The sequence below is a fragment of the Pleurodeles waltl genome, chromosome 3_1 (assembly GCF_031143425.1).
Source record: "Pleurodeles waltl isolate 20211129_DDA chromosome 3_1, aPleWal1.hap1.20221129, whole genome shotgun sequence".
Lineage (NCBI taxonomy): Eukaryota > Metazoa > Chordata > Amphibia > Caudata > Salamandridae > Pleurodeles > Pleurodeles waltl.
The window spans coordinates 156,866,030-156,888,235 of record NC_090440.1 but is presented as its reverse complement, the minus strand read 5'-3'; the positions used below and the strand labels follow the sequence as shown (position 1 = coordinate 156,888,235).

The 22,206-nt window shown below is 44.4% G+C and overlaps 1 protein-coding gene across 2 annotated transcripts in view; it reads right to left on the bottom strand.

Annotated features, from left to right (window-relative positions):
* The window catches only part of SCAPER (S-phase cyclin A associated protein in the ER), a 2,262,878-nt gene that overhangs the window by 1,037,320 nt on the left and 1,203,352 nt on the right, over positions 1-22,206 (bottom strand). For both annotated transcript variants that reach the window (XM_069222023.1, XM_069222024.1), the window contains exon 23: positions 547-612. In XM_069222023.1, the coding sequence (XP_069078124.1) occupies positions 547-612 (66 nt within the window). The remainder of the gene's footprint in view (positions 1-546; positions 613-22,206) is intronic.

Here is a 22,206-nt window from a genome sequence, read left to right as displayed (position 1 = left end):
GACACCTATGGGAATATTCAAAAGTTGAGAAATCTGAGTCTAGAAATCTCTATAAAATGGGAATTATTTATACTGAAAGTTAATGCAGAAAGTGGGATTCCATCTCAATAAGAGCAAACTACAGGTAGCAGTTTGCTAGATGTAATTCATTCAACCATAGATTCCAGGCTCTAGGTGTAATATTTTGAACTGATTGTATGGAACAAGCTATTTGGTGTAATCTTATGAACTGTAGACTGCAGCTTCCTACATGATGGAAAAGTATATGAAGGGCTTGTGTTCGGTTAAGCAAGTAATGAAATATCAATGTTGAGCTGAAGGATACTGCAGAAATATGTATGGGTTATTACCTTCTAAGAATGATCTTTAACCGTGTACTGCCAAACATATTAGTAAACAAAACAACACAGGTGATATGTTTCTTCAAGAATAACTTGAGCCAAAGCAGTACATACAACATTACTTTAGTAAATAACAGAAAACTGTCAATGATACATTAGCCATGGACAAGCTTTTCCTAGAATTGAATGTCAGATTTGTGCTTACTTTGCCTTGTACGGTGACTCAGAAGTCGAATTCTTTGTCTCCATTAAGCTCTCATATTCTTTTGCCCTGGTGGGAGAAAAAAAAAATTAGTTCCTACTATCCAAATCAAGCTTCTATTCTTTTTATAAGCACAACTTGCCTAGTTACTCCTACAAGGAATTTTACTACAGCAGCGTTATTCTGACACGTGGACTAACCTGGTTTAAGAAAAGCATGCATGAAAGTACTAAGGATAGTGTTCTGCAAGAACAAGGTGGTGGAATAATGCCTTCCAAAGAGCCAGCACATAGCGGGAGGCTGCCTTCCACACTGGCTCAATGTGACACCATGGCAGATAGGTGTTTTGTCAGTGTGTTGATGGCAACAGGAAAGTGGACACTTCCCTATTGGCTACGCACTAATAGAGCACCCACCCACTGTATGACCATGTCCTGCGCTGTGATTGTGGCAGTGGCAAGTTAACTCCACAGTCGTTAGTACAAACGTGTTGACCAACACTACATGGCGCATCAATGAGAAAATCACAATAGTGTCAAACAGAACTGAATTCTTCATAGGGGTAAGGAGTAAACTCCCTGTCTCACCCAGACTTACTAGGTGAGGTGGAAATCTTTCCACATAGTTTGCACGCCTTTGACTCTATGCTCTTTTCACACCCAACCTATTCCAGGTTGCAGAGTCTCACAAAAACAGAAAAGGCCAGAGTGTCTCAGGGTATGCACCTTAGGGAGCGTCAAAGGACAGCATACTCATGTCCTTCACAACTGTAAGCTTAGGAGCTCCAAATCTGCCCCAGGCCAGAGAACTATCTCCACTTTCTTACAATGGTCCTCTGTGAACGCTGGTGCATGGTCTACACATCTTTGTGCCTACATGCTACCCTATACAAGTAGATCCCAACAAAACTAAGTGGGCTCACCACACTGCATGCATGCTCAGCTTTAAAATTTGTATGCGCACTGATTTGTGAGATAATTCCTTTGGCTGCTAGATCACCACTCTGGCGTTTCAACCTCTTTATCACCACCGCCCTGACACCTACAAGCAGCTCTATCACTGTGTCACTCCAATCTGTTTCCAAGCCTTACCTCAGCAAAAATACCCTATCTAACCAAACCCCAGCTCTTGCTATAGAATTGCCACGCAACACTTACCTGTAAAACCTAATGTAACTGCTTTGTCAGTAACGAATAAGCTATTTATCTTCAGTAACAATCTTTCTGGACATACTCTACCTGCACATTTCTCACCTACTGAATACCCCTTTGCACTAAATTGGATCCAAAATTTTGCAATAGCTGTCCTGCACTGGTAGATGGTGTATGCTCTATGCCAAAACAGACTCATAAAGCCCTACTCTAGCACCCTGATACCAGTTCCTTACCCATTTCTTCCAAGCACTTAATGTGCGGAGATGAGGTCAACTTAATCAGAAAGTGAATATACAGTGCAACAATTCTCACTTTGAACCTTATTAATAAGATGACGAAAACCATCCTTGAGAATGAGGAGGTAGGTGGCGTCTGTGAGGAATATACAAGTAGCCACCACAAAAGTTATTTACTAGTGGTAAGTAGCTTGTTCTTCCGATAGATAGTTCTACCTGAAGATTTTTCTCCTTCAGAATCGCAACTGGCAAATGAATGAAGAAAAGAGAAGCCCATGTCACTGCACAACACATTTCAACTATGGCTACACTCATGGCCAGTGCAAAAGAAGATGCTTTCACTCATCTACACTGTGCTCTGATTCTTTGTGGTGGTTCCTTACTGGAAAGGACATAACTGATTTTAAATCAAAGAATGGTCCACGAGGACATAGTCCTCTTCTGGACCATCCTGCCCACACATCTAACAAAACATTGGTGGTCAGATGAAAAGTTGTTAGTTGTGTCAATTTAGTAATTGACCATACTGTGGGAGTCTAACAAGGCAGTCTTCTCTTTCAACATCGCTAAAGCATGGGAAGTATAACAGACTAGCTCATACTGAATAAGGTAACCACCTCTGGAAGAAAAGGCACTATTTTTCTGAGGGCCAGTTCGCCTCACAAGAAACAAGTAAAGGGAGGCTGCACACTCAGTGCTTTCAATTGACAGGGGTGCCAAGCTAACACGATGGGCACCAAAAATAGTCTTGAATGTCAAAAACCATGAGTGACAGCTATGCAGAGGCTTAAATGAAGCCCCTGTCAAAAATGTTAGAACTAATTCAAGGTCCCCCTGAGAAATAATGAAAGGAGAAGGAAGGGACATGTACAACATTCCCTTCAGAAAACTCATAACTACCAGGTGGACTTCAGTTGAGAAGGTTGATCTGGCAAATAAATGTATGCTTATTAGGCCACAAGCTAGCCCTTAACTGTACCCACTGCACATCCTTGCTGGGCCCACAAAACTGCCAGATGCCAAGACATTCAGGTGGTGTGACACTAGCTGTGGTGAACCCGCTTTGATTATCCGATCATCCAGGTAAGTGCCCCTGTTCTTGCAGAGATGTGCTCCAACTACCGCCAAATACCAATCTTCTTGGTGAAGACACTGAGTGCTGATGTAAACCAAACCTGGGGACCACAAACTGATAATGAGTGGAACCTACCACGAAACACAGTTACCACCTGTGTGACCGCAGGGTCAATACATGGAAATACACGCACTGCGAGTCAAAGGACACTGTTTAGTCTTCCAGTTCCAGCTCTGGAAGCACCTGAGTTTGGGACAGTATTTTGAATTTCTCCTCACAAAAGAAGGAATTCAAGACTCAGATCCAAGATCGGATGCAAAACATCATCCTTTTTCTGAAAAATTAGTATCAGGAGTCAAATCATTGCAAAATTTCTTGTTCTGTGACCAACTCCTCCATCCCTTTCTGTAGTTGTGCCCTAACCTTCTTCTGAAGTATTTGAGTGCGGTCTTCTGATATGCAAGCACAACTAACCATACAAAGTGTTGTTCTGCACTTGCAGACAATCAACCACATATGCGGTCAGCAAGCATTCCGTGTTTGTCAACAGACTGCCCAATTGCCTGACGTTGAGACAGTTCAGCATACCATCTAAGGGAATATAAACAGAACTCATAATTGTAGTGGCCAGGCTCTCTGGTCCCCGATGGACTATCTAGGTACTGAACAGGTACAGAATCTCCTTATGGAACATCCTACCACAAGGACTGTTGATGATTCAATGACTCTTGTACAACCCTTGCAACATGAAAAGTTATAATTATACAGTATTATAGGAACACTTTCAGGCACTGAAGCACATCAGTGGACTTCAGCATGCTGACATAATACACTGTGGAAGTGTGAAGAACCAAAGTGAGACCCATGTCGAAAGTGGATTAGTGTGAGTGTGCCCAGAGCATCTACTAAAGGGGGGAAATACATATACTAAAATAAACAGGTAGATGTTTGATCCCCAAACCTCAGTATGTTATGGGGACCCAATTAGCATTTAAGCCTCATTCACAAATGAGAAGATCTCCAGCATCATAGTAACAAAGAACACAGTTTAGAGAAGATCAGTATGTCATTCAGTCCTCTCATACATACCCTTCTAAGAACCTTAGCATGGGGGGGGAGGAGGGAGGGTCTGGAGATGGAATAGGAAAAGTAGGGTTTTCAGTTTATTTCTGAATGTTTCTTGTGAAGGGGCCATTCTGATCTTGAGAGGTAATGAGTTCAGATTCTTAGAGAGCATCCTGACATCTTTATTTCTCTGGCGTGGAGGATTCCAGTAGTTCCATCTCCGTGCTTCTTGCTAGACGTTGCCCTCTGGACATTTGTAGGTTGTGATTACGAAATAAATGGCTGGTCGCCTATTGAGCCAACTGAGCGATGCTGACTAGTTTGACAAGTCACCTTGCTTCCAGGGGGAACCAATTGAGGGCTGACAGAATAAAGGAGACATGACTGAATTTTTGGATCCTAAGCATGTCTGATGGCTATATGTAGTGTTACTCTTAGAGGAACAAGCTATGTTTTGGGGATCCCTGCCAGAAGTGAGTTACAACAGTCTAGTTTTGAAAGGACTGAGGACCAAGCATCTAGTTTGGAGTCATGAGCTAGGATGATTCTTGATCCTCATGATAGCTTGAAATCAGAATGGGCTGCTTTGTTAGATTACCCGAAAGTTTAGATGTTTGTTTAGTGTGAATCCCAGGAAATTAGCACTTTCTACTATCTTCAGCTTCCTCTCTAACAAGGAGCTCTCCTCAAGCCACTTTAGAGCATGACGGCTACCACAGTTTCAAGTGGTTTCAGTTTAAAGTCATGCATGCTTATCCAGGATTGAATTTCAGTGTGCATTTGTGAGGCTTTGGAGAAGTCTTCTGGGAAAGTAAGTTTCATGTAGAGATGCATGTCATCTGTACAGATGATTTAGCAAAGGTGCAAGTGCTTGAGAACAGAAGCAAGAGACTTGAAGTAGATATCAAATAGCATGAGGACAGGGACAGAGCTTTGATGGGCTCTGTGGTAGAATTTTGCTGTCAATGGTGGAACTGGCTATTTTGACACAATGACTTCAGTTTTCCAGAGAGGATGTAAACCATCTGAGGACTGTGCCACTGAGGCCTATTCTGGTCTCAAGGGTTTTTAGGAGCAGAGAGTGGTTAAATAGTGTTGAAAGCTGTTGATAAGCTAACGAGGATGAGGAAACACATGTATCAGCTGTCTAAAATTTCAAGGGCGTCATCAACAATTCTGTGGATAATGTTTTTTATCCTTTATTGGAGATCATCTGGTAGGCTGCTTCATTTAAGTATAGTCTCAGTCATGTTTCACCAAGTTTCCAGCACAGAAAGGGAAAGCTTTAGATAGAACAGACGTTATGAAGTTCTCTCGATTTAACCCATTGTTTTAGCACCGCACTACACACTTTTTAGGGTAGTCTAGTGCAGATGCAATTGCCAGTGATGAAATCATCAGGTTTAACAAGAACGGCATCACCGCCTGACTCCTCCGAGAGTGGCAGCATTTTGTCTTCAATGTTTGTCATGTCAACTTTAGTGTTGATTTCAAAAGTGGACCACAAGGGCTTCGATTTGGGTGATCAGGAGGGGAGCTTCTGATTCGTCTGCAGGATTGCAAGGGAGAGCTCAATTTTCGCCAGTTTGTCAATGAAGGAGGATAATTCTTCTGATTTTTTTCTAGTGAAGACTGATATGATGTTCAGGGACCGTATTACAGAATGTTTCACAAATTCAAAAAATGTTTAGGTTGTTTTTTTGCTTTGTAGACTCCTTTTCTTATGAATACTGATTTGGCTAGGAAGATTTCTTTTTTTGTAGTTCCTTCCTTCCTCAGTAGGGTTAGGGAGTAAGTTGAAGTATATTGGCACCAGAGACGCAATGCTCTGAGAGTTTGCCTTTCACCATTGTGTTGGTTAGTGTACCAACTAGCAAACTTCATTTCCATTTTGTGACTCTTGAGGGATCTCTCAGTTAAGGAATCCACTTAGAGTTGTGCAAGATCGTTGAGCTCTAGGGACGGAGGCATGTCCTTTAAAGCAAGGGCACCTTTTATAGAAAGGGTGGCTTCACAGTATTTCTGTCTTTTTGGTTTGACTAGGGGAGTGAGGGCGAGACGGGAAGCAAGAAGTAAATGATAACATGGTCAGACCAGCCTAACAGTAGTACGGAGTAGAGCTTAACTGAGCCCTTTTTAGCACTGAATACGTGTAAGGTGGAGCTCTTAAGCTCGTCATGACTGTGCTTAATTGGGTGATGTTATTAAGAGGAACAAGCTACTTACCTTCAGTAACATTCTTTCTGGTGAAGAGTTCTAAAAGTAAGTAACTTGTTCTTCTGATGGGTATTTCTAACCACAGACACCCCGCCTTTAGAATAGATGGCAGTAACTCCCAAAGTGAAGGATCTGTGGAGTGGGTGCAGACCAAAAAGTCTTGCAGGAACGAACAGGAAAAATTCCCTTTGCACCAAACCTGGCTATCAAGGACGTAGTCCCTTTGTGCACTGCCTTACATTTCTCAGCCCCGGGAAGCCCCATAAAAGGTTGATTGCCCACCCAATGGTCTTTGATGCATCACCAACATCTGATTGTGGTAATGCTTAAGGGTCTCAACTGTATAGTCTTAGGGGGAGACACTGCATGCTAGAAAGAAATTGTGAAAAATGTGAGGTAGGGCATAAAACATTGGGAAGTTGATGGATTGCCCAACTTGAAAGGGCCTCACCACTTTAGGAAAAAATCTGACCTGACCTCAAAAAAAGATTGTCTGGGGGGAAAAAGTGGAGTAAGGTGACCCTAAAGAGAGCCTGAAGCTCACTCAAGCAGTAAGTTGCAGTGCTCACAATGAGGAAGATGGTCCAGGGAGTCAGAAGACACAACAAGCAGCTATGTTTTGGTTCAAAAGGGATGCACAAGAGGAAAGTCAGGACCAAATTAAGATCCCACTGGGCTAGTACAAATGTTTTGGTAGTGGGCGTGTGTCAAAACTTGAATAAACCACACAGCAACAGGTGACATAAGCAAGGACATTTAGTCTAAAGGCAAAAGGGTCAATGTAGGAAGTTGACTCTGTGTATACTTTCTCAAAATGAGAGATCGTGTGCACAGAGTCCAAGGGTTCCCCTAATAGGTTGATAGTGGCAATAATAGATAATACTAATGCTCTATTTTGTGGTAGTGTTGTCGTGCAGTAGGCTTATCAGAGGGCAGTGTTAAGCATTTGTTGTACACACACAGGCAATAAATGAGAACATACACTCAAAGACTTAACTCCAGGCCAATAGGTTTTTATATAGAAAAAATATTATTTTCTTAATTTATTTTAGAAGCACAAGCTTCAGAATTTAGGTAAGTACATAAATTGTAACGTACTTCACATAGGTAAGTATGTGTAGGAGGCTGGCCTGGCTTATAGTGGGTACCTTGTGCCAGGTCCAGTTATCCCTTATTAGCAGAATAGAGGTGTTTCTAGCAGCTTAGGCTGATAGAAGGTAGCTATGGCAAAGCAGCATAGGCTGAACTAGGAGACATGCAAAGCTCCTACTATACCACTTATATCATATAGCACAATATCATAAGAAAACACAATACTCAGAGTTACCAAAAATAAAGGTACTTTATTTTAGTGACAATATGACAAAAGTATCTCAGAGGATACCCTCACTTAGGAGGTAAGTAATATACACAAGTTATATGTACACAAACCCAAAACAGTTAAGTAACAGTAAGGAAAGTAGTTAGTGCAAACAATGGTGAATCACAATAGGATGCAATAGGTAAACATAGGCCTAGGAGCAACACAAACCATATACTCCAAAAGTGGAATGCGAATCACGAATGGAACCCAGACCTATGGGAGATTGTAGAGGGTCGCTGGGACTGTGAGAAAACAGTAACGGTGTCCAAAATACCCCATTCCAAGACCCTGAAAAGTAGGAGTAAAGTTACCCTACTACCCCAGAAAGACAGAATAGTCGTGATAGGGGATTCTGCAAGAACCACAAGCACCAGCAAAACACTGAAGACGGATTCCTGGACCTGAGGACCGGTAAAGGAAGGGGACCAAGTCCAAGAGTCACGAAAGTGTCTGGGGGGGACAGGAGCCCACTAAACCCCGGATGAAGGTGCAAAAGGGCTGCCTTCGGGAGGAAGGAGCCGAAGATTCTGCAACAACGAAAGGAGCCAGGAACTTCCCCTTTGCTGAGAAGATGTCCCACGGCGTGCTGGAGGTTGCAGAAGTGTTTCCACGCACACATACTGCAAACAAGCCTTGCTAGCTGCGAGAGTCGCGGTTGAGGTTTTTGGGTGCTGCTGGGGCCCAGGAAGGACCAGGATGTCGCCCCTTTCGAGGAGACAGAGGGGGCATTCAGGAACTCAGAGAGCCCCCACAGAAGCAGGCAGCACCCGCAGAAGTACCGGAACAGGCACTTAGAAGATCTGAGGACAGCGGTCGACTCAGAGTCACAAAGGAGGCTCCCACGACGTTGGAGTCCAACTCAGCGAGTTGGGCAATGCAGGACGGAGTGCTGGGGACCCAGGCTAGGCTGTGCACAAAGGAATCCTTGGAAAAGTGCACAGAAGCCGGAGCAGCTGCAAATCACGCAGTACACAGGTTTGCTGTCTGGCGTGGGGAGGCAAGGACTTACCTCCACCAAATATGGACAGAAGGGCCACTGGACTGTGGAAGACACTTGGACCCAGCTCCTGTGTTCCAGGGACCACCCTCGTCAGGATGAGAGGGGACCCAGAGGACTGGTGATACAGAAGTTTGGTGCCTGCATTGGCAGGGGGAAGATTCAGTCGACCCACTGGAGATTTCTTCTTGGCTTCCAGTGCAGGTTGAAGGCAGACAGCCCTCAGAGCATGCACCACCAGTAAACAGTCGAGAAAGCCAGCAGGATGAGGTGCTACAATGTTGCTGGTAGTGTTCTTGCTACTTTGTTGTGGTTTTGCAGGCGTCCTGGAGCAGTCAGCGGTCAATCCTTGGCAGAAGTCGATGAGGGAAGTGCAGAGGAACTCTGGTGAGCTCTTGCATTCGTTATCTGAGGAATAGCCCAGAGGAGAGACCCTAAATAGCCAGAAAATGAGGTTTGGCTACCAAGAAAGGAGGCTTGGCTACTGAAAGAGGTAAGCACCTATCAGGAGGGGTCTCTGACGTCACCTGCTGGCACTGGCCACTCAGAGCTGTCCATTGTGACCCAACACCTCTGAATCCAAGATGGCAGAGGTCTGGGACACACTGGAGGAGCTCTGGGCACCTCCCCTGGGAGGTGCAGGTCAGGGGAGTGGTCACTCCCCTTTCCTTTGTCCAGTTTCGCGCCAGAGCAGGGCTGGGGGATCCCTGAACCGGTGTAGTCTGGCTTATGCAGAGATGGGCACCATCTGTGCCCAAAGCATTTCTAGAGGCTGGGGGAGGCTACTCCTCCCCAGCCCTTCACACCTATTTCCAAAGGGAGAGGGTGTAACACCCTCTCTCAGGAAATCATTTGTTCTGCCTTCCTGGGACTGGGCTGCCCAGACCTCAGGGGGGCAGAAACCTGTCTGAGGGTTTGGCAGCAGCTGCAGTGGAAACCCCGGAAAGGCAGTTTGGCAGTACCCGGGTTCTGTGCTAGAGAACCGGGGGATCATGGAATTGTCACCCCCAATACCAGAATGGTATTGGGGTGACAATTTCATGATCTTAGACATGTTACATGTTCGGAGTTACCATTGTGACGCTACACATAGGTGTTGACCTATGTGTAGTGCACGCGTGTAATGCTGTCCCCGCACTCACAAAGTTCGGGGAATTTGCCGTGAACAATGTGGGGGCAACTTGGCTAGTGCCAGGGTGCCCCCACACTAAGTAACTTGGCACCTGACCTTCACCAAGTGAGGGTTAGACATATAGGTGACTTATAAGTTACTTATGTGCAGTGAAAAATGGCTGTGAAATAACGTGGACGTTATTTCACTCAGGCTGCAGTGGCAGTTCTGTGTAAGAATTGTCTGAGCTCCCTATGGGTGGCAAAAGAAATGCTGCAGCCCATAGGGATCTCCTGGAACCCCAATAACCTGGGTACCTAGGTACCATATACAAGGGAATTATATGGGTGTACCAGTGTGCCAATGAGAATTGGTAAAATTTGTCTCTAGCCTGCAGTGACAATTTTAGAAAGCAGAGAGAGCATAAACACTGAGGTTCTGGTTAGCAGAGCCTCAGTGGTACAGTTAAGCACCACACAGGGAACACATACAGGGCATACATTTATGAGCACTGGGGTCCTGGCTAGCAGGATCCCAGTGACACATATCAAACACACTGACAACATAGGGTTTTCACTATGAGCACTGGGCCCTGGCTAGCAGGATCCGAGTGAAACAGTAAAAACACCCTGACATACACTCACAAACAGGCCAAAAGTGGGGGTAACAAGGCTAGAAAGAGGCTACCTTCCTACAGTATGGAACTTTGAATTAAAACAGTAATGTACACAGTTTTGGCAAAAATTGCAATAAGCTATTTTAAGTGGACACTACAAATATCAACAGTTCCTGGGGGAGGTAAGTATTGGTTAGTTTCTCAGGTAAGTAAAGCACTTACAAGTTCAGTCTCCTGGGAATAGGCAGCTCACCGTTGGGGGTTCAAGTTAACCCCAAACACCCAGCACCAGCAGCTCAGGGCCGGTCAGGTGCAGAGGTCAAAGTAGGGCCCAAATAACATAGGCGCCTAAGGAGAACAGGGGTGCTCCGGTTCCAGTCTGCTAGCAGGTAAGTACCTGTGTCCTCGGGGAGCAGACCAGGGGGGTTTTGTAGAGCACTGGGAGGGTCACAAACAGGCACACAAAATACATCTTCAGCGGCACAGAGGCAGCTGGGTGCACTGTGCAAAGTGGGTGTTGGGTTTTAGGTTGAAATCATTGGAGAGACCCAGGGGTCACTCTGGCGATGCAGGCAGGGCACAGGGGGGCTTCTCGGGCCGGCCACCGACTGGGCTAGGATGAGCACCGCCTGCTGGTCACTCCTGCACCGGTGGTTGGTTCCTCTCGGTCCTAGGGGCTGCGGGTGCAGTGCTGCTTCCAGGCATCTCATTCCTTTGTTACTGGGCAGTCGTGGTCAGGGTGAGCCTCTGGATCCTCTCTGCAGGCGTCACTTTGGGGGTGCAGGGAGGTCGACTCAGGGTGCCCACATTGTTGGAGTTGCCCGGGGGACCTCTCTGTGGTGTTGGTTCTTCTGGACATGAACATGGGGCGTTGGGTGCAGAGTATGAGGACTCACGCTTCCGGAGTGAGGCTGGAGTCTCCTTTAAAGATGGTTTCTTTGTTGTAGTTTTCGACAGAGCCGCTGTCCTCAAGAGTTTCTTGGTCCTTTAGATGTAGGTCAGTCCTCAGAGGTCGCAGGTCCCGCTGGATGCGTCACTGTGCAGGTTCTGTGAGTCTGGAGACAGGCCGGTAGGGCTGGGGACAAATCAGTTGTTGTCTCCGTCATCTCTGCGGGGCTTTCAGTTCAGCAGTCCTTCTTGTTTCAGGTCATCAGGAATCTGGTTTCTTGGGTGCAGGGTAGCCCCTAAATACTCAATTTAGGGGTGTGTTTAGGTCTGGGGGGCAGCAGCCAATGGCTGCTGTCCTTGAGGGTGGCTACATCCTCTTTGTGACTCCTCCCTGTGGGGATGGGGCACATCCCTAATCCTACTGGGGGGAATCCTCTAAAACAAGATGGAGGATTTTCCAAGGAGGGGGTCATTTCAGCTCTGGTCACCTTAGAGGTGGACCTGGCTGAGGGTGTGACTCCTCCTCGTTTTTCTCATTATCTCCCCTGGGCTTGCCGCCAAAAGCGTGGGCTGTGTCTGGGGGACAGGCATCTCCACTAGCTGGAGTGCCCCGGGGCATTGTAGCACGAAGCCTGAGTCTTTGAGGCTCACTGCCAGGTGTTACAGTTCCTGCAGGGGGAGGTTTTAAGTACCTCCACCCAGTGTAGGCTTTGTTTCTGGCCCCAGACAGCACAAAGGCTCTCACCCCAAGGGTTCAGAAACTCGTCTCAGTGGCAGGTTGGCACAGACCAGCCAGTCCTGCACTGAAGGATTGGGTAAAATACAGAGGGCATCCCTAAGATGCCCTCTGTGTGCATTTAAAAAAAAAACCAACACTGGCATCAGTGTGGGTTTTTCTATTCTGAGAAGTGTGATACCAAACTTCCCAGGGTTCAGTGTAGCCATTATGGAATTCATTGACAAACTCCCATACCATATACTTAATATGGCCACACTGTACTTACGATGTCTAAGAATAGACTTAGACACTGTAGGGGCATATTGCTCATGCAACTATGACCTCACCTGTGGTATAGTGCACCCTGCCTTAGGGCTTTAAGGCCTGCTAGAGGGGTGACTTACCTATGCCATAGGCAGTATTTTGTGTGCATGACATCCTGAGGGGGATGCCATGTCGACTTTGCCTTTTTCTCCCCACCAAAACACACAATCTGCAATGGCAGTGTGCATGTGTAAGGTGAGGGGTCCCTTAGGGTGGCAGACCACATGCTGCAGCCCTGAGTGACCTTCACTGGTCACAGGGCCATTGGTACCACTGGTACCTTTTACAAGGGACTTATCTTTGTGCCAGGGGTGTGCTAATTGTGGAAACAATGGTAAATTTTTAGTGAAAGAACACTGGTGCTGGGACCTGGTTAGCAGGGTCCCAGCACACTTTTTAGTCAAGTCAGCATCAATGTCAGGCAAAACGTATGTGTGTGTGTGTGTTGGTTGGGGGGGGTGTGAATGGGGTAACTGCAACAAGGAGCAATTTACCTACACCCCCTGACCATGACCGGATCTGACCAAGATACCCAACCCCCAAGGAGACCCCTACATCCATAGCCTCATGGCCTTCGGGAATTTGACCAATGGTCCGGCAACATCCAGCAGGAGCCTCTCCTGCCTGTCCAGCCTTTGGTTTCCCAAAAGAGAGTCTAGCTTAAAATGTGTGCTGTTGAAGTTAATGAGGAGCTAAGAGGGTAGTTTGGCATGATTGAAAAGCAGTAAGAGGTAGGAGAGAGTTGGACGGATGCAGGGAGGTGAGGAAGTGAAAGGAAGAGAGCGATTGGACCATAAAGGTGTTGGAGAATAGGAGAGAGTTGGGCAGAATGTTCCAAAGCTGGAATACAGTCTTGAAAGGTGTGAGGGGTGTTGTAAGGGAGGCTTAGGAGAAGTGGAGAGAGGAATTTTCTGGCTATTTGAGTAGGGTTTATTTTTAGTGTGGGGCAGAGAAGAAATTGCTATACAGGTGAATCGTGTGGGGTAGAAAGAGAGGTGTAGTGGGGAACTGCTAGAGTTAGAAGGGGTAGTAAGACATGGATTGTGCTGAATATGGGCCACACTATCTGCCTGAGAGGTGCAGTTCAAGATGACCGGTGTGTAGAGAGAGAGCTACAAGCTCATTTCTGTGAGGTTATTCTTGAAGCTGCGTTGATTGTTAGTGAGAGACACTGGAGTAGATGCTATTGGAAGAGAGTCTGATGGAGATTGGTTATTGTAATAGCACAAGGCTTTGGTTTGGTCTGGTGTGAAGGAGGAAGAACATAGATTATGTTGTGAATAGGTCATACTTTCCAAATAAATGGACTGGGTAAGGTTGTCCTGTATGTATGGTAGTGGGTTCTTCTTTTTTAGATTATTCTTGATAACTGTAAAGCATCCTCAAGTATTAAGTATTGAAATTATTGAAGTTAGAGTCAGATGCCAGAATCATACTTTTACCATTGTTGAAGATGTAGATGGGAATTTCAATCTTCAGACAGTTAATGTTGGGAATGAGCTGTATTCCATAAGGAACTTTAAATTTGTTAGATACCTGAAGGGTTGAATGAGAACCTTGAGTCACATTTGTTTGCCATGGGTGAAAAATTTGAGGTCTTTTTTTTACTTTTATTTGAGCAGTGGAAGTGGCCAGCTGTGAGTATCTCTTCATTTCCCTTAAGGACTTTGTATTTTAAGTCTTTCCTAACCTTAAGCAAGAGGTTGTGGTTGGAGTAGAGTTTGCAGGAGTAAGGGCCTTATTTTGTAAGGTAGCCATTCATCATTGAATATCCAGATGAGAGGGCTCTGAGTATTCCTGAGCAAATTAAGGACGACGTTTAGCTGGGATTCCGTCAGTTCAGAATCAAAGGTTGAACAAGCTGGGCCAGGTAGTCCTAAGTGGAGTGGGTTTGGTATGGCAGTGGAAACAGAAGACAATATTCTTCCTGGATGGATTTTGGGGGAGGTATAATGACTGTTTAGAGCTGAAAAAGTTACATGAGGAACTAGGCACTAGGAGTTAAGATTAAACAACAGGAATGTGTCCAGGGTGATCCGAGCCCCAGGAGAGGAAAGGACCAAAGAGGACTAATTCTAAGAATGTAAGGACAAGGGCGATCAGTAGAGGAATTTTCCTGAGCTTGTCAAGACCAGGCACATGAACATGAGAGAAAAGAGGGTCTTTTAAAGTATAGGTAGGGACATGCAACTTCAGGAAGGGGAGAAAAATAGTGGTCTTACGTCTGTGTCAGCTGTTTCCGTAGCTCGTTGAGGTAGGCTTTGTGGTTATCAGGAAAAAGCAATATTTCTTCTGTGCGTGCATTTAGGGGCGGTGGAAGTATTGCATTATAAAGGAAATGAGTAGACTTTCTTCTGTATTATTTAATTGTTTATATTGCAGTGACTTGTCATTGCAGTGTGGCGTTTCAAACATGGCCAAAGGACGAATTACATATGACTAATGGGCATAATCTTGCACCATGCTGCAGATTTTTGTTGTACCATGTTGTTGTTATGTTGATTTGTACAGCACTCTAATCACTGAGAGGGTATCCAGGAGCCTTGCCAAGGTGATTGTAACCAGCCGCCAGTGGCAGTGATATGGCGGGGGCTCCATGTGCAAGATGTGGGCCTGTACAAACTTGCCCTAGCTTGGGCAAGCCCACCAAAAAATCAAGTAACCCAAGAGAATGGACTGCATGAAGCTATCCAGTATGTTTTCAGCCAAAGTAAAAGCACATGCATAACTTTTTTTTTTTGCTTTAAACAAACTTTGTGGAAGCCAGGAGAACACAAAATACCCAAATAAACTAACTTTGTCAGTCCATGTTATTTGATCCTCATTTACAAAATATTTTCCACACATCAATATTTACTGGGTGAGCAACAGGACACATTTCTTCTTATAGATTCCATATTATGACTCTCAGAATCAGAATGAGTGTATTTCTACTTAAGTAAATTACACTTCTTCATGTAGAAAAGATCATCAACGTGATGGACTTTTTGGTTGCAATGAATTGACTTTAGAGCAAGGAAAAGGAAAAAGGATGCTACGTGGATGGTTGTTCTAACTCTAGCAAATACTCATGAATTTGTAAATACAAGGTCAATCAAAAATGTTTCTGTGTGCTTTCCTTCTTGAAAGTTCAAGGAAATCACACAAAGGGCAGGAGTGTTGTTATGCAGTGGAAAAAGAAGCACTCCTCCATGTTTAATGGAGGTTTTGGGGAATGGATTTCTACACATTACTAGTTTTATTTTAATTTAGCGAAAGAATGATTGCGAATTTTAGTCCTTTCTAAGCGATTATATCTATATAAGTTTGAGAGTGTCTTTAGATCAAGGCAGATGACAGCAACGTATGTCTAATTAACTGACTCACTTTGCCTGCTCTAAAGAAAGTTATTTTACTTTAAAAAGAAAACATGATTTTTAGAGGAAAAATGCACTTTACTCTTTAAACTCGTTTCTGAGACCCCGGGTTGTGTGAAGGAGTGTATGGCTTTTGCCAAAAAAAAACAAAAGAGCAACAGAAGCAATTCAGATGGAACTCTTCAAGATTCTATTAAATACTATGGCAAAGAAATAGTGAATCCAGTATAAAAGTAGATTTTAGCCTACTAGTTTAGATGTGTTCTTTTTGTGATTGAATAATCTATACTTCTTAACAGCACCTGGAGTTATGAGAAGTTTAGGGGATGAGAAGTAAGGGTGCCAAGAGGTGATGACGCTGGATGGTTTTCTTGTGAAATGAATGTTAGGGGATAGGGCAAGGTTTTAGAGAGGGAGTATGGATTTGTGATTTGAGGAGGGGCTGAAGCCACCCTAATCTTATAAAGAATAAAGATCACCCACTGGACACAATGAGGATAGTTGGTGAAAGTTCCATCAACTCAACTGCAAATGGATTCTACTGGATTCATTTATTTGTATGGGGATATCTAGTCACCCACTAGACTGCTATGGAGAAAATTTTAGCTCATTTAATTTGCAGCTCGCCACCGGTTGTGAGTTATAATGTTATTTATTGGTTTCAAATAGTATTTCTACGCAACCAGACGAATTTCGCTTGTTCTTTCCATAGGATACATTTAGTCAAATTTCCAAAATAAAATAAATAAACACATACATACATACATACATACATAAACAAATAAATAAATAAAAGAATCATGTCATATCTCAATTAACTGGTCGTCTGAAATTTCCATCAGGGTATTCAAAGTCACTTTAAACGTCTGGGACCATATAATGGGTCTTTATGTGACACCGTAAAGGCAAGGGAAAAAAAAGTTTTACGGGCAATGGCTAAGGAATTATATTAATAATAATGTGTCCATTTGTCTATTTTGATGCTGTAGAAAGTTATCTAACCAAGGAAAAGGGAGATGTGGCAGAGAATTGCTAGCAACCTGTACCGTCGCCATCTCCCCCCGCACTGGGATTTTTTCGGGGGCAGAGAGTGAGTACTGAGTACGTCCCAACAGAGAATGACTGGTGGCCCAAAGCTATTTCGCAACACAAGTGACTTTTGTCTTCAGTTTTAATTTCTTTATTACGGACAATTTCACCAGTGGTCGCGCAAGCACACAAATAACTTAAAAGGAAAATCTCGGCAAAGATTCAACTGGTAAAAAAGTCAAGTTTCAAGCAACAAATTTTCCCCCTCACACGTGCTCTAAAGAAAGCACTGATGCCTCCCTTTGCAAATGCACCGACGGTAAAAAGTTTGAGAGATAGCGACGAGGATAACTCTATACATCTAGAGAGCCACACAATGAAAAATAAACTTGGCCATGAATAAGCGGCTGTTCCGCTTTGGGAAGCATAAGCAAGCCTCGGCAGCAGAAACCTGTTCAGACACTTAAAAGTATTTGTGTTGACACTGGCGCGGCGCCAAAGCTCTGGAAAACTCCAGACAATGCTTCTTTGCCACTGCTTAGCTTGGCTCCAGCGTGCCTGGGCCAACAGGTGAAAGCCATCATCGGCCCATCAGGCTAGAAGGAGGCTCGCTGCTGCGAACCGCTGTATTAGCATTTAATACATTTGGCACATACTTTGAGAAACCCGAGACAGGCAGAAAGTGTACGTTCTCTGGGCGCAACCACAGCCTTACTGTCAAGTTTGCAGAGTGCAGGCGCACTCGGGTTGGCTTCCATGACCCAGCCAGGTAATCGTTTAATCCGTCGGCATAGAAAGTCAAGGAAAACGTGGCTTTATATCGGACCACGAATGCCTCTTTATGGATTCTTTGTTTGTAAAAAGGACCCCGGTATGTAACACAAAGCAGATGCGTATCGATGACTTAGAGAAAATGTTAGCTTCAGCTCAAAACTCAGGGCCATGCGTGACTAGCTGCTCCATTCCAGGTTTATCGCTGCATTCTGGGACTAGTGGTCCCGTTATAAAACCAGAGATAGGCATTCCACAACGCAAAGAGAAAACCTGTACTGGAGCAAAGAATCACGCAGTGGCAATGTTTCTGAGAAGGATGGTGCATAGGTAAAGAATAAATCTGTTCAAAGTCAGGCGCGAGAATCCTATCCAGTATTTTCTGTGCACCTTAGCAAATTTTATTGAGAAACCGTGACATTAACGCAAAGCCCTTTACTGAGAGTGTTATGCCGTAGCAGGAGCATCTTGAGACAACCAACCTATGGCTTTAAGAATCCCCACCTATAATCAGAGCTAGCAATTGCGATTCAGTCAACTGGTTAAATGGGTTTTGGGAGGATGGGCCTGCTCTAGACCCCCAAACTAAATTCTCATAAAAAAGCAGAACACAGAGCTGGAAACACCCATTTTCATTTCAAAACATGGAATGATGTGTGCAATTTCTCAATCCAGCTACACCCATGAGAGTTTGGGATAACCTAAGAGGGAATTGGTGGGTGGGGGGATATGGCCAGTTCTGCAAACCTCTCACTTCTTCTCTCCAGTTTTGCTGATTTTATTTTGTTGGTTTTAGGGCTATGTGCACTTTACCACTGCTAACCTGTGCTAAAGTGTTTGTGCTCACTCCCTAAAAATGATCAAATTGATTTACACCTGATTGGCACATTTAATTTACTTGAAGTCCCTTATAGTGGTACAACATGCACCCACGGTCTGTAAATTAAATGCTACTATTGGGCCTGCAGCACTTGCTGTGCCATTCACTTAAGTAGCCACTTAAAACATGTCTCCGACCTGCCATTGCAGCCTTTGTGTACTTTTAAAATGCAATTCAACTTTGCAAAATAAACCTCTTGCCAAGCCTTTTTAATACATAAAAATCAACCCATAGCTAGGCCCTAAGCAGCCCAGGGGGACGGGTGGACTGTATCTAAAAGTTGGACATGTCTTGGTAGTTAAAAACTCACAAACTGTTTTTTACTAGTGTGAGGCCTACCTCACCCATAGGATAACATTGAATTACCTTATTACATTTAATTAATGATAACTTTTGTTTGGATGCAGATTGAAATGTCATGTTAGATGTCTAAGGAATTGTAATTTAGAATCCTCTTTAATGGCAAAGTCATATTTCAAGTTACAATTCTAAAAATGCCACTTCTAGATAGTTGGAATTTTCTTTTCCAACCATTTGGTGCCTGCAGCCTGTTGCTGGGTTCCAATAACCAGGTGTAGTTGGCAGTTGGCCTTTGTGTATTTCTCCAAGACAGCCACACAATAGGGGGACTGGGTTTTGGCAGGATGGGCCATCCTCACAGGATTGGAGGGGCGGAACTGTGCACAGCCCTCTTACACTTCAAAGACACTGCCTCAAATCACACAGAAAGAACTTCACACTAGCCTATTGTGACTCCAGACATCCTAAAGCCAGGGAATGGAAGCAGGAAATCCCAGACACTTCTGTGGGGGGAGGGGCACTCCAGAGGTTTCCTCCACTTTAATGCTAACACCAGCTATAAAATTAGGACCCTCCGGCTCAATCTTCAGTTCACTTCTAGACCTGCAGAGAACCCTGAGGACTGCCCTGCTGCCGGAGGCCTACTGTATACTTCAGGGGACTGTCCTGCTGCCTGAAACCTTCCCTGGGTCCTCAGAGGACTGCCCTCCTGATTGAGACCTGCTTTTCTGCTTGAACTTAAGACTACTATAGTAACTTCAAGGGCTATCTTGATGGTCTTCTGATCAGAGCCACAGGAACAGAAAAAAATCCATCCTGAACCTACGCATGGAGAAGTGTGGCTCAATGGTTAGAGCGGCAGACCCTGAAGCAGGGATCTGGCTCAAGACCAGGGTTCAAGTCCCGCTTCGGCAGGTCTTGGGCTCAATTCCCCTTGACCAGATAAGTCTCGCCTCAGTGCCTAATCTAATTCATGGGTCCCACTCTGCAACTCTGGGCAATAGCTTGCTTAATCTCCACAACGGCCCCAACAGCGCTTGGATGCCTGGCTTCACCCTTGGGGTGCTCAGGAGTGGGCGCCTCACAGGGAAAAGCCAGGAGGGGTTCCATAGCGGTATGAGTACAGCGCCTTGAGACCCTAACGGGTGAGTAGTGCGCTAGACAAGTGCTAATTTACATTACATTACATTTACATTTACATTTACGCATGGACCCATCATGGGTGAGTCTTGACCCTCCAAGTGGTGCCTCTCCAGTCCTGGATGCTTGAAAGTGGTGTTAAAAGTACCCAGACAGCCCAAATCCAAAACTTGGGACTTAGAACATTTTCACCCAAAAAGTGTTTGGAAAACTGAGATGAGACAAAGACCTAAAATCTTGCTGATCCACCCAAGGTGCTTCCCAGTTGGCCTAAGTTCACAGTAGCACCCATTAAGTTCTTCTCCACAGCAGCAAATCCTGTTCAGCAGCTCCTTGCAAAAGGGATATATGTGCTTGTGGAGCCCTCATCGGCTACAGCCTGCAGCTTCGTCCCGCTGGAGATCTTCGACTTCCAAAAAAGACCCTCAAGTCTGAACGGCGAAATCTTCATCTAAACCTCGTCCAGTGGCTCCCCGATGAGGATGTCTCCTCCTTGGATACCGCAGGCTACCTTGCGCCACTGAATGTTACCTTCTCAGACATTTTTCTACAAAAATTCTTCTAAGTCTGAAGGTAAGTGGAGATCGGTCTTAATCCACTTAATATATTTGAAGCACTCTCCATCGCGGTTGGCCATAACTTTTGACCTTGCCCCCCAATGTCACACAGCTTGTTGTCTGCAGTTGACGTATTGATCTTTTGGGCACTATTTTTCACTTTAAACTTTAAAAATTCATAACTCTGGTTCTACTGATTGGATTTTAGTTGTTTGGTGTCAAAAATGATAAAAATTTACTACATTTTTCTAAACTAGTGTGGGATTTTTCTTGTGCTGTGTTTTCACCTTGTTACCATTAGTGTGCTCCATAAATACTAAGATAAGCCTGACTGCTTCTGTGCAAAGCTTTCAGAGGGTTAAGCACAGGTTAATTTAGTGACTTTTTGAGGTTCACCCCGACAAGGAAGGCGGCGGCTGCTTGAGATGGGATGACAACCCCCCCCCACCCCCAACCAAAAACCTCATTTCTCACATGGGGTAGTGGAGGACAACTATTCAATTCATTTTTATATGTATATACATTTTGAGACACATGGGATGATTGGCTCACAATCATATATGACCTTATAAGTAAAGCAGAGCCAGGGTTAGAAGCTGAAAGTCATAATAATGAAAATGCCCAAACCTGTGCTTCCAAGGTGCTTGTGTGGTCTTTTCTCTCATCACAATAGATGGGTACAAAGTTATGAACAACATATTGGCAAAAGGCAATCCTTTTGACCACACATGCTCTATGTCACTGAAGCATGGTATGCGCCACCCAGGAGGTGACTCATTTATCACACCCCTTTCATCCAATGGTAGCTATTTAGAGAGGACAGTGTGTCCTTGGGCCACTCGAGTCAATGGCTCACAGACCCTGCATGAAGGGCAAAAAAGACAAGTATTTGCAATGCAATAGGTCTTGCATTTGCGAGAGTTAGAGCTAATGGCATTGTAAATGGATAAATTAACTTTTTGCCACATAAATTGGTCAACCCTGCCTCATAATCTGGTCGTTTCCTGCCACATAATACCACAAAGCAAGTACCTTTACAAGATCATGCATGACAAAACCTAACTTTTATTGAGAAACAATGAAACAAGAATTGTGAAGGATAGGGTATCACAGTTCTATACAACAAAGAACAAAATGTAAGTGCTTAACAATAGGTAAAGAAGCTTTGCGCTGACATTTTATAAGCTGTGCGTGACGGGGATGCACTGTCCTCTCTGTAACTGTGACATGAGGTAACTAAGAAACAATGTACAGAAACGGGTAGTCATGCAAAAAGCTCCAATACTGGCCATTGCGCTGTGTAAAACTTGAAAGCATCATGAGTGCGAAGGAAAAACAAAACAAACAATGACAAGCAATTGGCAGTTATGCACATCGTTACAATACTGCCCACTGAGCTGTGTTAAACTTGAAAGCGCCATGGGCACCATGAGAGCGAAGGAAAAACAAAACAAACAATAAGAAATAACTGGTAGTCATGCTCTAATACTGCCCATCTCGCTGTGTAAAACTTGAATGTACTGTAGCCGCCATGAGCGCAATTGAAAAACAAAAGAAACAATGACAAGTAACTCGTAGTTATGCAAATCGTTCCAATACTGCCGAGCGAGTTTCCGTAGCAGGAACTCGATCAGCAGTATTGGAGTGATGTGCATAACTGCAAGTTAATTGCTATTGTTTCTTTTGTTTTTGAGTTGCACTCATGGCACTTTCAATTTTCATACAGCAAGAACTCGATCAGCAGTATTGGAGCGATTTGCATAAAGTGCTCCAATACTGCAGACCAACTTCCTGCTGTATAAAAACTGTAAGCGCCATGAGTGCGACTACAAAACAAAAGATATAAGGACAAATAACTGGTAGTTA